The 16,386-nt window shown below is 47.9% G+C and overlaps 1 protein-coding gene across 1 annotated transcript in view; it reads right to left on the minus strand.

The window, feature by feature from the left end:
* The window catches only part of FANCI (FA complementation group I), a 62,544-nt gene that overhangs the window by 155 nt on the left and 46,003 nt on the right, over positions 1-16,386 (minus strand). The window contains exons 23-37 of the mRNA XM_038746272.1: positions 14,729-14,893; positions 12,722-12,901; positions 12,352-12,518; positions 10,618-10,694; positions 9,124-9,240; positions 8,830-8,881; positions 7,662-7,789; positions 7,487-7,555; positions 7,265-7,358; positions 6,557-6,741; positions 5,471-5,524; positions 5,330-5,389; positions 3,997-4,149; positions 2,616-2,711; positions 1,641-1,757 (exon numbers count right to left, since the gene is read on the minus strand). Coding sequence (XP_038602200.1) covers positions 1,641-1,757; positions 2,616-2,711; positions 3,997-4,149; positions 5,330-5,389; positions 5,471-5,524; positions 6,557-6,741; positions 7,265-7,358; positions 7,487-7,555; positions 7,662-7,789; positions 8,830-8,881; positions 9,124-9,240; positions 10,618-10,694; positions 12,352-12,518; positions 12,722-12,901; positions 14,729-14,893 — 1,714 coding nt within the window. The remainder of the gene's footprint in view (positions 1-1,640; positions 1,758-2,615; positions 2,712-3,996; positions 4,150-5,329; positions 5,390-5,470; positions 5,525-6,556; positions 6,742-7,264; positions 7,359-7,486; positions 7,556-7,661; positions 7,790-8,829; positions 8,882-9,123; positions 9,241-10,617; positions 10,695-12,351; positions 12,519-12,721; positions 12,902-14,728; positions 14,894-16,386) is intronic.

A 16,386-nucleotide genomic window follows, 5' to 3' on the forward strand; every position in this document is an offset into this window, starting at 1 on the left:
TCCCAGCACTCCCAAGCTTAATGCCGCCTTCCTCTGGGCACCCAGCTGCTCTGAGCAGGGCGTGTAATTGCAGGAGTGCCTAACAGCTCCTCCCCACCTTCTCCAGGAAAAAACCAGAGAGCATCAGCCCTGATGCCAACTTGCCTACCTTCATTCTTTCTCTTCTCTGGTCTATGCTGCCCAGATATTTTTCTAAAGCCTCAAAACTCTCCAATGGTTGCCCATTTCTCTTCTGAATCAAGCAGAAACTCCCACCTGCTAGCTCTAGGGCATGCAATTAGCCCTCTCCCTGCTGTTTCTTCTTACTCCTCTACAGCTACCCTACTCACTGGGCCTCCTTCTCATCTCTTCCACCCCTCCCAATTTGGACTCTCTCCTACTTGTCATCTGGCAGACCACTGCTCTCCCCATCTTCAAAGCCTTTCTGAAAGCATGTCTCCTCCAGGAAGCCTTCACTGATTAATTTCCCACCCCGGACACCTCTTCGGCATTTGGACGCTCTTGCTTTCCCCTTGGCGCTTAGTACATACCCTTTGGTTTACTTTAGCATCTGTCTTCCCTGTGGAACCATAAGCTCCTTGAGAGCAGGGATCTTGTCTATTAATCCTACTGTTCTCTCTCAAGGGCCAAATCCAGGGCTTGGCACTCAGTAAATACTACTGGTCAGTCGATCAATTGACAAATGGATAGCAGAACCAAAAGCTTGGTGGCATCGTTCAGATGCTGAGGCTCAAGCTATGGCCTTGATCTCAAGAATCCAGTGGCCATAACTGGCTGGAAAGGCAACACTGTCTACCAACTCTGTTGTACTGTACTTTCTTAGGTGCTAAGTACAATGCTCTGCACATAGTAAGCACTCAATAAATACCCCACTGATGATTCCTTATGGCTGCCCAAGATCTAAGATCAGAATACAGGCCTCCCCTAAGGGATAATTCGCACTTGCCAATGGGCTCCTGAGGCAGTGGCCACGGCCAGGGGTCTGCAGAGGAGAAGGGGTTCCTGGGAATTCTGTTGTGCTGCAATCAATCAATGACATTAATTGAGCACTTAATATGTAGAGAGCACTGTACTAAGCACTTGGGAGAACACAACAATTAGCAGAAATGTCCCCTGCTCAGAATGAGCTTATAGCCTAGATGGGGAGACAGAAAAGTAAATTGCAGACATCTATATAAGTACCATGGGGCTGAGGGAGGGGTAAAAAAGGGAGGAAATTCAAGTGCCCCTGTATCTATTTCAGTGCTTAGTACAGTGCTGGGCAAAGCTCACTGTGGGCAGGGAACATGTTTACCAGCTCTGTTATATTGTACTGTCCCAAGTGCTTAGTACAGTGCTTTGCACACAGTATGCGCTCAATCAATACAGTTGATTGGCTGATCGACCCACTAAGCACTTAAATAATAGTTAAAGCCTTGTTAGGGGACAGGTTGTCTGCGGTGAGATTTAGTGGTCCACACTTTCCCTCTCCCCATTACAGGGTGGGCGAGAGGGGCAAGTGAGAGCTGACTCTGGGATGAGCAATTGGGATCACCAGGCTGGAGTGATGAATTTCAGGTTGGGCGGCAGCGGCTAAACTGAAAGCAAACCTGCAGCAGGAACAGTAGCCTGGCAGGACTTGGCTCAGGAAGATATCGCACCTGGTCCGTGCCGGTGTCGTTGTTCTCGACTGACTCCTGGAGGGCGCTGCCCATGATGGTTTTGTTGATTTTGAAGTCCCGGGACAGGCTGAGTCTCATGTACTGCATCAGGTTTACCTGTGGGGGAAGACAGGATACATGTCACGTTAAGCTGCACTCCTCAGGTGCCCCGGCCTGACCCCCGTCCTCCCTCCCTGGCCCCTCCTGCAGAACACCCCATTCTTGTTTTCTCCCCTGCCATATGGCTGGGTCGGGCAGGGCTGTTGGAAGTTGGTAACTCATGAGAGAAGGCAGGGCGGGCTAGTGGGAAGGGAGCGGGCCTGGGAATCAGAGGACCTGGGTTCTGATCCCAGCTCTGCCACTCGCCTGTGGAGTGACCAGTTTGGACAAGTCCCTGAACTTTTCTGTGCCCCCGTTTCCCCATCTGTAAAATGGGGATTAGACTCCTCTTCTCCTCCCTACTTACACTGTGACCTCTTTGTGGGCTAGGTTCCATGTCTGAACTGATTATTTCAAATCTATCCCAGCACCTAGTAAGGTCCTTGGCACATAGTAGGCGCTTCACAAATACCACAATTATTAGGGCAATGCTATGTGCCCCAAATACACCTGCCCACAGCCCTGCAAGGCTCGCGATCCTGATGCCTGGGCTCAAACTGCAGTTCTGATTATGTCATCTGGACCCTTGGGGTCAAGAGCAGGGCAAGAGAAGCAGTGTGGCTTGGCAGACGGAGCATGGGCCCAGGAGTCAGAAAGACCTGGGTTCTAATCCCAGCTCCACCACTTTCTGCTGTGTGAACCTTGGGCACATCACTTAACTTCGCTGAGTCAGTTACTTCATCTGTGAAATAGGGATTAAGACCTAGCCCCATGTGGGACATGGACTGGGTACCAACTTGTACCTACCCCAGCGTTTAGTACGATGCCTGGCATGTAGTAAGTGCTTAATAAATACCAAAAAAAAAAACCCGTTACCTTTGATTTTTTAGAAAGGTTGATGACAAATTTTTCATACTGTTCGATAGCGAAGATCAGGTTGGGGATCGGCTTGGCCTTCTGAAAAGCCTTAACCTGTGGGTCACACAAATGGAGATTAGACATTGGGGCTCAGGGCTCTGCAGGAAGGGGGCAACTCTAGGGGAGTCTGGGGCCAAGTAGGCCTCAGGAGCCCCTGGTGGCAGGACCAGGCACAAACCGACCTAAATTCACGCCCAAGAAATTGGGCTTGTTCTGCTTCTGGCCAGTCTCAGTTTGATGTGATCTTTCCCGAAGAGGGCTGGGCCAGTGAAGTGACTTGCTCCAATCTGGGCCCTACTAAGCCCTTTCACCACTGTCCTGTCCCAAAGGGGGCTGTATCTGGGTACAGTGAGGACTCCTGCAACCCCAAACTGTTCCCGACGCTCGCGGAGCCCTTCAGGGAGCAGGAGGGAGTCTCGGAGTAGATGGGCACATGTGGCAGAGGGCCTCAGGGGAACCCCAAGTTTCCAAGGGTTGGGGGTGGATCATGCATCACCCTAACAGCCTGGCACAGGAATCGGTGGCACCCACTTATCTGTCAGGAGGGGCGATGGGGTGGGACACCGCCTCCCATGGGCTACACTCCGTGGAGCCATCACTCGGCTGGGACCATCCACGGGGATGAGCCATAAACTCAGAAACCAACAGTGGAGAGATGCCACTTCTTCCCACCAAACCTTTCAACAACAGCTCCGGGCAACAATCAGTCCTGGCCCCTCTGGCCTGGCTCTGCTCCCAGGCCTACCAAATCACGGAGTTTTTTCCTGTAACTCCTTTAGGCCCCATGCCATCTTTCGGGCAGAGTCCAGGAGAGAACGAATATGCTCACCATGGTGCCCTCAGCCTTGCCTTCATCACCCTCCATCGTCTGGACAGGGCGGCTCCTGGGACCACATACCCGCGAGCTTCTGGGTGCCAGGGCGGGGGATTGAGCAGGCCTGCTGCCAATGGGGAGCCAGGGGATGCTTCCCTTGTGGAACGCCCTCCCCAACCTCTTTCCCTCTGCCACTCAGCCTATTGGTTGAGGGACAGCACCAAAAGTGCTGGGCAGGGATGGGGTGCGCGCGGGCACCGAGCTTGATTTGGGGGCCACCAGGGCACGAGCTGCCTCTGCCCTGATATAATTCCAACTGAGGAACATGCCTGAATCAGTTTAGGCAATAGTTCCCAAGACTTCTCTTCCTTCCTGTACGACTTTCCTGTTGCGTCACTTCTCAGTCAAAATGTTTCATTCCCCACAGAAACCCATTGAAAACGGAAGATCATTCCAGTGGATAAAGTAGAAACCCCCGAGCCCAGGGAGAAGCAGCTTCCTTGACCACAGACACAGGTGGCTCACCTTAGCCGGAGCTACTGCAGCAGTTTTCTCCTCTTTCTTCGCTTCCTCTTCCTTCTCTTCCTCTTCCTCCTCCACCTCCACATCCTCTTCCTCCTCCTCCTTCTTCTTTTCCTTTTTCTCTGCCACACTGCTTTGGGCCTCGCTTTGGATGTTCTGCAGGAATTGAGAAAGACTGCCATCACATTGGCTCTAGAAGCCTGCCCTATGGGACACAGTCAATCAATGATATTTATTGAATGCTTACTGTGTGCAGAGCACTGTACTAAATGTCTGCACCAACTTGTACTTCCCAAGCTCTTAGTAAGGTGCTCTGCACACAGTAAGCGCTCAATAAATACGATTGAATGAATGAATGAATGGGAGAGTACAAGAGTTGGAAGATGCATTCCCTGACTCATATAATGGCAGAAACTGTCCCTGCACTCCCTCCCCACCACCTCCTGCTTGTTAGAAATGATGCTACACCCCCTTCTTCCAGCTCCCCACTACCATTCCATTGCTTCCTCTCCTCAGTTGCCTGATACTCACTGATGAGCTTTAGAAGACCCAAGAAAAGGCAAATATGTTACACTCCTTCAAATGCAAAGGCAAAGTGCTTTGTCCTCCCCTGCTCCTACAAAAATCAGAACGTTCTGGCTCAGCATTTAGTACAGAGCAGCTTTGTGCCTAGTGGGCGCTCAATAAGCGTGACCTCCTCTACTACTTCTAGTGGACATCTACATCCCGCAGAAATGTTTCCTACAGAAATCCTCTGGCCTAGAATCTTTCTGCTGGAAGCTATTAGATTGGTCGAGGCACCTGCTTTCCAAACTTCTGAGGGAAAGTGTTTTACCTCTGGTCATTTCTGTGGGCCAACCAGGAGCCAGAAAGCCAGAAACCTACTTTGCCGTGGGTTTGACCTCAATCCAAAACTACTCCTTAACTCCCTGAAGAAGACGGTGATGGAGGATTGATCAAAGAATAGGTAAAGAAACTGGACAGTGGAAAGAGTTGGGGTTTCGGAGTCAAGAGGACCTGGGTTCTAATCCTGACTCTGCCTCCTATCTGTTATATGACCTTGGGCAAGTCGCTTCACTTTTCTGGGCCTCAGTTATCTCATTGGTAAAATGGAGGTTGAGACTGTGAGCCCTATATGGGATAGGGGCTGTAACCAATCTGAGTATCTTGTATCTACCCCAGCGCCTAGCACAGCGCTTGGCACGTAGTAAGCACTTAACACATAGCGCTTAACAAATATCATAATAATAACAATGATCATTATTCTTTTTAAAAAGTGATTTCACCCCTACTGGTCTCAGACCAGAAGAATCATCCAAACCTCAGCTCCCCTTACCTGCACGTAGGTGATGAAGGCATAGCACTGCGGGGTCAGATGGGAGCCTGAAAGTTTCACCTGCAGCAGAGAAACATCTCAATACAATTCAGGGAGTCTCTCCTCCACCCCCTCACAATCCCAGAAAAAGACGCCACTCACTAGCTTTTCCATGCGGGTGGGAATCCCTCTGGAGTCATGGCAGACCTGGAGATACTGATAAACGAGAGACTCATCAGTGGAATTTATTGAGCATTTACTATGTGAAGAGCACTGGATTAAGTGCTTGGGAAAGTACAATATAAGAGAGGTGGTAGATGCATTTCCTGCCCACAACGAGCTTAGTGTCTAGCTTGGTGTCATCTCTCACACCCTGTGCTTTTGCAACTTGTCTTTCCACGGGACTCAGCCCCTTCAGACAGACCCCTGTTCTCCCCACATTCAAATCCCCCTTTCGAATCTCAACTGCTCCAATGAGCCTTCTCAGATTAATTCCTAAGGCCGAGCCATATCTTTAGCCAAGTCTAGTACTTAACAGGTTTAATTTAGATCCTCCTTGGTGCTAATGTATACATGTCCACTTTATTGTTGAATGCTCTAGTTGCAAATTTTGTTACGTTTGTCTCCCCACCCCCAATAAGAGCAGCGGTGTGGCCTACTGGAAAAAGCCCGGTCCTGGGAGTCGGTGTTCTAATCCCGGCTCGGCCACTTGGCCTGCTGTGCGACCATGGCCAGGTCAATCAATGGTATTTGAGGAGCACTTATTGGGTGCACAACACTGCACTAACAATAATGATAATAATAACAACAACAACAACAATAATAATAATAATAGCGGCATTTATTAAGCACTTACTATGTGCAAAACACTGTTCTAAGCACTGATTGCATGGCAAAGGACAGTATAGTAGAGTCGGTAGACCCGATCTTTGCCCCTCCGTGCCTCAGTTTCCTCATCAGTAAAATCTGGATTAAATACGTGTTTTCCCTCCCACTTAAGATTGTGAGGCTCCTGTGGGATGGGGACTATGACTGTGTGACTTGTGCGACCTAGGCTGTGAGCTTGTTTTGGGGAGGGACTATGTCTGCTAATTATACTGTCCTCTTCCAAGTGCTTAGCATAGTGCTCTGCAAGCAGTAAGTGCTCAATAAAGATGAATGACTGACTGAGCATAGAGAAAGCACTTAATGACCACAAGCCTTATTATTCCAATTAGAGTGTAAGTTCCTTGAAGGCCCTGTACTCACGTATTGGGCAAATGAAGTGAGGATGATGTAGATCTTGCCAAGGTCCTGCAGGAGGGTATTTATGCAGCTGCCCGATGGGAGGGCTGTTTGCACCAGCTCATGGAAAGCGGTGATGAGCGTTCCCAACTGCAGGATGATCGCCTTCTCGAGGGGCTCTTTGGCGAGTTTGGCCTGAGGGAGCTCTTCTGCCGAGAGAGGAAACGCGGGCCGTTCGAGCCAGAGCCCTCCATGTTTTCTGGAGGAAGGGAAGAGCCTGGGGCGGAAATCAAGGCCTTCGGTTCCCACCCCTTTTCGGGGCGAAAATGCCATTGGTTTGACTTTGCAGCAGAAGTGAGTTCCGCAGTCTCCCCAATCCTGGAGACAGCGCTGTGTTCATCAAGCCAAGGAATAGAACTCTTGACTGATGGGCAGCCTGTGTGTTAAAGCCACTAGGGTCAGAAAGGGGAAGAAACTACACTGCAAGGCTTTATCTTAAAGGTTCGATTCTTAGAGAGACAGACTAATAGTGCATTCATGGAAAAAAATTCAGGCTTGGGTATGTATAGACGCAGGGTCTAACCTGATAAGTGTCTCCCCATCAGGTCTCTCCTACTCAAACTCTCTGAGCTGAAATCACGTGGTGCTTTCTCCGTCGCTAGTCACAGACTTCCATTCTCTTTCTATGTGTCGTCCTCGAACCCACCCACCCCCTGAGAAAAGACTCCTCACCCGCTGTGGCTTCAAGACTCAGCTGCTCTTTCAGCCTTCTGATCACCCAGTCTACATCGTCCAAGACCTTCTCCGCCTGATCCAAAATCAGTAACTGGGAAAGAGAAAGGGGGATGGCTTAGTTGGCAATCCTCAGCTGCTTTGGGCGGGCCCAGGCTAGGGTGACGTGGACAGGTGCCCATGTGCTTTTGGGGCACGATGGAGGGCAGGGCAAACACTTACACATATGGTGGGGGCTGCTGTCCTCAGATTCACCATGGCAAAGTGGTTTGGTTTCTCCACTTCAATATCCTAGGGAGGGAGGGGGGAGTCAGGCCCATCTGAGCTCACCCGGGTTTAGAGTGGAAGCTTGTTTGCCTGCCGTTAAGCCTGGGCAGAGCAGGGTGGTCTGCAGTACCTGGTCTATGTCTCCAAGCTGACCATGGAGATCCTGGGAGAGGTCACGGAGGAGGCTCACAGGACTCCGACACTGACTGTGAAGATTGAAGAGCAGGTTCAGCAGGCCTTTGCAGAATGCAGCATCCTCTAGGAGGGGGCAGGAAAACAATCAGGAGCTGCAGGGTCATGTTACACTTCAGGCAGCTGTCCAGAGCCCATCTGAGGGCCAGCAGGGAAGGACGGCGGGAGTGGACGGAAACCTCAAGCCGACACCCCTCGGCCCACCGGACAGGTCTCCTTCAACCCCCGCCCCTCCTGCACTGCTTTCACCATTCCAAACCCCTGCTTCATAATTCACCACTCTCACCAGCAAAGAGGACATGACCGAATCTGAGGCCCAAATGCACGCGAGCCCCCCGAAACAGGTTTTCTTCCCTGGGGAACATCTATAGATATCAATGACACCCCCATTCAGGCCCTCACTATTAACCACTCCTGAAGAACAGGACCAGGCTCAAATCACCAGGGACAAGGAGGCTGTTTCAGTGGCTATTGGCTACCAAGCAGCGGGCACTGAACAAGAGCTTCTCACTGATGGTGGTTAGGATTTTGGGCAACAAGCAGAAACACGGTGTCCCAGGGATAGGATTTTCATCTTTCAAGAGCATAAACAAGCCCAGAGATCAGACCCTAGAAATGAGGATATTAGAACAGCTCCATTACGGAAACAGCGTGACCTGGTGGAAAGAGCACGGGCCTGGGATTCAGAGGACCTGGGTGCTAATCCCAGCTCGGCGACTTGTCTGCTCTGTGAACTTGGGCAAATCGCTTCACTTTTTTGTGTCTCAGTTCTGTCATCTATAAAATGGGAACTAATTCTCTTCCCTCCAACTTAAACAGAGCACCATGTGGGATGGGGCCTGTTTCTAACCCAATTATATTTTATCTACCTCAGCGCTTAATACAGTGTCTGGAACATAGTAAGTGCTTAACGGGCACCATAAAAAAACAAAACAACAATAAAAAACTCAACTGGGTTTTGTTAAGGTGACAACTTTGTTGAGAATATCCTGAATCCCTGGAGAGCTAGATGAAATGACTAAGGCTCAATTGACTGACTGGGTAATAAATTATTAAGAACCATTTGCTTATGGGGAAGACGGCACCCAAAGTTAGCAGGAACTCACCGACACTGTGCTCCTTACAAATCTTGACCGTCCAAGAGAGCATCTGTACAAACTACACCAGAGAAGACAATGAAATCCTTAGAGTTTGGGTCATTGTTCCCACAGAAGAAAATGCTTGTGTGTTCATTTGCCCCGATTTACCCTATTAGAAGGTAAATTACGCCAAGACAGAGACCGTGATCTCCCTCCTCCACTGCCCAGCACAAGGAATGCTCAGTAAATCCTCTGTCTTGGCTGGCTGGCTGGCTAGCTTAGGTCAACTATCTCAAATCCTGCCCTGAAGAACAGGTTTACCTGGGGGGAGGAAGTCTCCAGCAGCTTGGACAGAGTGGTCAAAATGGTCACAAGGATGAGCCCTTCTTTACTATTGAAATCCTCATCGCTGCTGCTTAGTAGGTTCACCAAGGATCTCTGATAGAAGCAAGAGAAGACAGAATTGAACAGTAAGTGTCAATAAATGCAATTGAATGAATGAATGAATTACCAACAGCCGTTCAATTGGCAAGGATGGAGAGGTGTCTAGCTACAGACTCTTTAGGCTGGGGAGGAAAAATGAGATCAAAAGCCAACAAAATTTTGGCAGTGCCAACTTCCCAGGGGAGGAAACTACAGGGTGGGGAGGATGTTAAATTATTCTAGGAATTGTAGGCCTAGAGTCTTGTCCAGTCTGGCCATGGCTTATGTGATACATAAGAACAAATTTTATTGCCGCTGAAAAAGACAAAGATTTACCCTACGAGGTCTTTGTGTTTCCAGCAGTTAAGTGACTTTTACTCAGAAGAAATGGCAGTTTTAACTTTCTTCCTAGCCTCAGGGTTCTTAATTGTGAGAAAGAGTCCACCACCTTAGGAGTGTCAGATCTGGGAGCCGTCCCAGGGTGACAGGATGATTATGGATGCCACCATCTTTAATTTAAGCCAGTGGGGAATTTATTTGCCCATACCCACTCAATCTGGTCAAAGATGATGGTGCACTGATGTGGGGTTTTCGCCACCCATGTGAAACCATCCACAAGCACTTCTGAGTGGTTTATGGCTTGTGGAGACTCCCAACCAGAAAGAGTTGAGATGCGCCATCCGAGCAGTTGCGATTACATGGTAAGTGCTTTTACAAGTACTACTAATAGAAAGTTAAGATAAACCACCCCTAACCAGGAGGGTGGATGTTCCAAAAGGCAACTATTAACCCAGTTAATGGATCCCCTTCTAGACCGTAAGTTCTTCTTGGCAACATGTTTACCAACTCTATTACACTCTATTTTCCCAAGCACTTAGTAGTGCTCTGCACACAGTAAGTGCTCAATAAATACCAGTGACTGACAGTTCCTCCAAGCATTCTGGTACCACTGTCTGGACCAGAATCCTCAGTTGGAAGGAGAACTGGCCTGACCAGGTACTAGCACTATTTATGCGACTGTCAGTGAAAAAAAAATCACTGGACTGATCACCTCAGCCTCTTTGTGGCTGCCTCTCCTTCTCTTGTGTCTCCGCCTGAGTCTTCCCCGCTTCACTCTTCTTTCAGCTGATGAGGAGTTCCTGCTCTGCTCTCCATGGTGGCGGAGCAATCAGTCTATGATATTTATTGAGCACTTACTATGTGCAGAGCACTATACTAAGTGGTTGGTAGCATGCAATACAAAAGAGTTAGCAGACATGTTCCCTACTCACAACCTAGAGGAGCGGGTTGAAAACTGGCTCAATCACTTGCCTGAGGAACCCGGAGATTTTCTGACCCTCCCCAAGGGTGAGTTCAATGCCAGATCTTCCTCTACCCGCAACGCTCCCTCACCTGAAACTGTCGAATCTGGAAAGCCGCTCTCTGTGTGACGCTGATTTCTGTCGCTTCACCCTCCCCGTCGGGGATATCTATGAAAGGAAATCAAAACCATGAGGTTCGATGTCCTAAAAGACAACCCTCACTAGGATCCTTCATGCAGTCCAGGGCCACTGTTGAAGACGAACCACTGGACTGTGAGAGATGGCTGCAAACCAAGTGTCCTATGGTGGCTTCCTCTTCCTCCTCGTGCATCATTTTGAAAGGCAACAAAGGTGACTGGGGACGGAATGGGAGGACCCAAAACGTTCTAATTCTACCCCATCTAAGTTTCTTGACCCCCACTACTGATTATTTGCAGTTTGGATTTTTAAGGTCTTACCCAATTTAGCTCAATTTCTACTGCTGAAGCATTATTTTAAAACGGAGCTAAATCCCACAGTGCCCCCAAAATTTCATTTTAAATAATTGTTTTCACTGCCAAAACGGACTTAAGTCCCTGACACTCACGCACCTTTATGGTTTAGTCATCAACCACTTTAGTAATCATCTGAATAACTACTTATCTATTATTTAATTGCTTCCTTTTCTTTTCTTATTAGTTGGATCCCCTTACTCTTTTGGCAGTTTATATCTGCTTTCCTCCCTAAATAATTTGTATGCAAATTGAGAGCAAAGACCAAGTCATTTCTACTGTACTTTCCCAAGCACCCAATGCTGTGCTCTAGGCACGGTAGACTCAATAAATCTTGTCAGCAGTGATTCCCTAGTAAATCACCCTAACTCAGACTTCAGTCGATTTAGGACATTTGGTTGAGTTGTCAATACTTCAACTGCCATCAAAAGATTTATATATATTTTGGAATGTGAACCTTGGAAGTTTCCGTCATTTTCAAAAGCTTTTGTTTTTTGTTTTCTTTTCCTGGAGGATCTCTCTTCCTCCCACTCTGTAAAGAGACTAAAATTCCCCTGGATAAATAGTATCCACGATCAATTTTTTTGCTCATCACTCGAATAAGTACCATAATTCTCCAGTTAGAGTATAAACATGAGAGCAGGGATCATGTTAACTTTATTGTTCTCTCTCAAATGCCTATGACAGGGCTCTGCACACAGTAGACATTCAACAAATACTTTTGTCTGGGATTAAAGGATTCCCTCTCCACCATAGAGCTCTTGCCACCAAACCAACATTTGGATTTTGGAAAGCTTTGAAGGGGCGGGGAGTCCAACTCTACAAACGAAGCAAGGCTGCCTGAGTACCACAGAGTACCAACAGCTAGCTGCAACGTCAAGGTTTCATTTAGAATGCTTTTCCATCATTTCCAAGGGCTAGAAGAGTATGTAGCGCTGTCAGAGAGACCCCAACCGGATAGTTGATGCTATGGGTCAATCATTCCAATAACCTCCCTACTTCTGACATTTACCCTTGATTCCTACCCAGATTAAAAACAAGAAAACTTGATCATTCCTTCCGGAATTATTTTGAGTCCCCTAAATTAGACAGAGCCCAGTCCATCCCATTTCTAAAAAAAAATGACCACCAGATGTCACTGTTTGGTAACTCCAAGCTGGGGTGACAGACTGGTCATCCCAATCCGTCCAACAGTATTTATTGAGCGCTTACTGTATGCAGAGCACTGTACTAAGCGCTTGGGAGAGTATGATACCACCGAGTTGGTAGACGTGTTCCCCGCCCACAGTCTAGAGGGGAATACTAACACCAATAGAAATAATTTGCGTGCCTACCCAGAGCCCTGAGGAACTGCTGGACCTTGGGCTGGTAAGACTGCTGTATCATGTGGAAGATCCGCTGCAAGCCTTCCAGGCACATCAGGGAGATGCTTTTCACCTTCTCCTTTTTCCCCGACTCCTCAACGGACGTGGGGATTGATGTGTACCTCCATAGCAGGACCCTGGAAATGGACGGAGGGGAGGGCCGGCATTCAGACTCCCCATGGCAGGACTCGGAGAGACAGTCTCAGGCGTTATCCCGTCAACACCCCGGCCGGCTCCGTCCTCCCCGCACACCCACCTGACTCTCTCCCATTCCCCTCTTCAGGGGGCAAGCAGGGGCGTCTGAGAAGGTCAGGGCTCCGAGCGAGGCGGGGGGGCTCACCGGGTGATCTCACACAGGTGGTGGAAGGTCTTGTCGGGGTTCTGGCCATCAGGTCCGTCCACCTGACCCGCCTCCTCAAGCTGCTGCACTTTCTGCAGGGCCACGGTCACGGCGTAGCGCATGAACTCGTGGTTGGACCTCAGGACGGCCAGGCTCTCCTCATGGCTTTGAGCATTGTCCCTTGGGAATTAAAAAATTACCCTGGGACTGGGAACTGAAACAACCCACCTCACCTTCTGGCCTGGATGGAATCTTCAGGCAAGAAGCAGCTAGCAAATCATGATTGGTCACTACTGTCCCATTAGGGTTAAGACCTCAAAAGACTTTATTATCGAATGACTACTTCCTTTTTCAGATCAAACCAGTCATCACTCATTTATCAGCCATGCCCTTAAATAACTATTCTGGAAAGCAAAATCTTTGGTTATTTGACAGTTATCCAGTAGTACTTCCTTCTGAACCAGACCAGTATAGTAGTAGTAGTATTTACTAAGCGCTGACTGTGCGGAGCACTGTACTAAGCACTGGAGGCCCAGCTCTTGAAGTTGTTTGGTAAATACAGAATTGCTCCGGTCACTGAGATGATGGACTTGCCGACCTTTAGTCACCACGGATTTTGGATCCTATCAGACCCACGTATTTATCTTTTGTCTGTCTGAACCCTTGGGGTATCACCAGTGGCATTTACTGGGTGCTTAATTGAAAGCACATCTCCTCCAAGAGGCAGTCCCCAACTAAGCCCTCATTTCCTCTTCCCCCACTTCCTTCTGTGTCACCCCTGAACTAGGGATTTGCACCTTTTGTTCACCCCTCCCTCAGCCCCACAGCACTTACATATCTGTCATTTATTTATTTATAGTAAGGCCTGTCTCCCTCTCTAGACTGTAGGATTGTTGTGGGCAGGGAACATGTCTATCAACTCTGTTATACTGCATTCTCCCAGGTTCTTAGAGCAGTGGTCTATACAAAGTTAAGTGCTCATTAATATAGGTGATTGATTACAGAGCACTGTACTAAGTGCTTGGGAAAGTACAACAGTTAATAGACATGTTCCCTTCCCATAATGAGCGTACAGTCTAGGAGAGACAGACATTAATATAAAAAATAAATAATGGATATGCACATAAGTGTTGGCCCAGCATGCCTCCCCAATACTGTAAGTAATTTTCCTTATTTGTGAAATCACTAAAACATGATTTCCTTTCCTGGAAGACTCTCCTAGCAAAAACCTGGCTGACCAACCATCTGTGTGATGGAGAAGTGTTACCCAGGGATTTGAGCTTGGGCTCATCATCAAAGTGGGAAGCAGCATGGCCTACTGGATAGAGCACAGGCCTGAGAGTCAGGAGGACCTGGGTTCTAATACCTGCTCTGCAACTTGTCTGTTGTGTGACCTTGGGCAAGTCACTTCACTTCCCTGTACCCCAGTTACCTCATCTGTAAAATAGGGATTAAGACTGTGAGCCCCATGTGGGACAGGTACTGTGTCCAACCTGATTAGCTTGTATCTACCCCACCGCTTAGAACAGTGCTTGACACATAGTAAGTGCTTTAAAATACCACCACCACCATCGCCACCATTTTTTTAAAAAATGGTACTTGTTTAGCACTTACTACCTGCCAGGCACTGTGTACTAAGTGCTAGGGTAGATATAAACTAATCAGGTTGGATTCAGCCCATGTTCCATGTGGGATCCACAAACTTAATCCCTATTTTACAGACAAGGTAACCGAGGCAGAGGGAAGTGAAGTGACTTGTCCAATGTCACATAGCAGACAAATGATGGAACCAGGATTAGATTGATTCTGTGCTGGGGTACCCAAGTGGCCCGGGAATCAGGGATTGCCTCCATAGCAAGTTCTGATGCTGCTTTGCTCACATTCATGAACGTGTAGCAACCACCCCGGGTTACGTAAATTGCCTCAGGGCTCAGGGCTTAGCTGTAAACAAGTTATCGTTACCTTGCTGAGCTCCAACAGACACCTTCAGATCAGCAAGGGACTCACCTAAACAGAGCCTTGAGCAGAACCGACACGAAGTTCATGGACAGTAAGCTGGGGGTCGTTTTGGGGGTCTCTGAAGATTTGCTTTTACCGGCTTTCTCCTTGAGGATGTCGGAAAGTTTGCTGTAACACCTGAACAGATTCAGAACATCCTCAAACTTGTTCTTACTGGAAATGGAAGAGACAAGTAGCCACGATGAGCACAGAACATTAGATTTTACTCTTGCATGGATATATAATGCTCCCTCCTAAACCGACTCCTTCGCCTAACTTTCTCAACTCTGTGGGCAGGGAGCATGTCTACCAACTCTATTGTATTGTACACTCCCAGGTGCTCAGTATGGTCCCTTCCAGACTGTAAGCTCGTTGTGAACAGGGAAAGTGTCTGCTATATTGTTCTGTTATACTCTCCCAAGCACATAGTACAGTGCTCTGCACACAGTAAGCACTCAATAAATGACTGACAATAAAACTATTAATTATTTAATTGAGAACACCACCATCCTCCCTGTTTCAGAAGTTTGCGATTATTGTGGGTAGGGAATGTATCTAATAGTACCAATAATAATATCTGTGGTATTTTTTAAGCGGTTACTCTGTGCCAGCCACTGTATTAAGTGCTGGCGTGGTTACAAGCAAATCAGGTCAGACACAGTCCCTATCCCACATGGAGCTCACAGTCTTAATCCCCATTTTCCAGATCAGGGAACTGAGGCACAGAGAAGTGACTTGCCCAAGGCCACACAGCAGACAAGTGGCGGAGCCGGGATTAGAACTCATGACCTTCTGATGCCCATGCCCATGCTCTATCCAGTACACCACACTGCTTCTGAGAGTCTACCAACTCTTGTATTGTACTCTTCCATGTGCTTAGTACAGTGCTCTGCACATAATAAGCACTAAATAAATACCAGTGACTGATTGATTGATAATGTCCATCTCGCCCCTCTAGACTGTAAGCTTGTTGTGGGCAGCGATTGCTACTTCTTTCTCAATTCTACTGCTTCCTCTCTACAGCTACTATTAATGGCCCAAATTCTGGTCTTTTTTTTAAATGGTATTTGTTAACACACTTACTATGTGTCAAGTCCTGTACTAAGTGCTGGAATGGATTCAAGCTAATCAGGTTGGACCCAGTCCATGTCCCACATGGAGCTCACAGTTTAAATTACAGATGAGGGAACTGAGATCTAGTGAAGTGAAGTGACTTGCCCAAGGTCACACAGCACCCACCAAACTCTCACCATAGTGTGGGTAGACTATTTCCAGCAGCCTCCTTGCTGGTCTCCCTGGCTCCTTCCAACTGATACTCCATGCTGCAGTATCAGTACAGTGTTAAGTGCTTAGCACAGTGCTCTGCACAAAGTAAGCGCTCAATAAATACGACTGAATGAATGAATGAGGGTCACTTCCCTGAAGTGACCCACATCTCTCCACCCTTCAAAAACCTATATGTATTTATTTATATCAATAATATTTAATAAATATGTATTTATATTAATGTCTGTCTCCCCCTCTAGACTGTGAGCTCGTTGTGGGCAGGAATGTGCCTGTTGTTATATTTTACTCTCCTAAGCACTTAGTACAGTGCTTTGCACAAAGTAAGCGCTCAATAAATACGATTGAATGAACATATACACTGGCCTCCCACTGCTCTTCAC

Source organism: Tachyglossus aculeatus, chromosome 5 (genome assembly GCF_015852505.1).
Source record: "Tachyglossus aculeatus isolate mTacAcu1 chromosome 5, mTacAcu1.pri, whole genome shotgun sequence".
In the NCBI taxonomy this organism is placed as follows: Eukaryota; Metazoa; Chordata; class Mammalia; order Monotremata; family Tachyglossidae; genus Tachyglossus; species Tachyglossus aculeatus.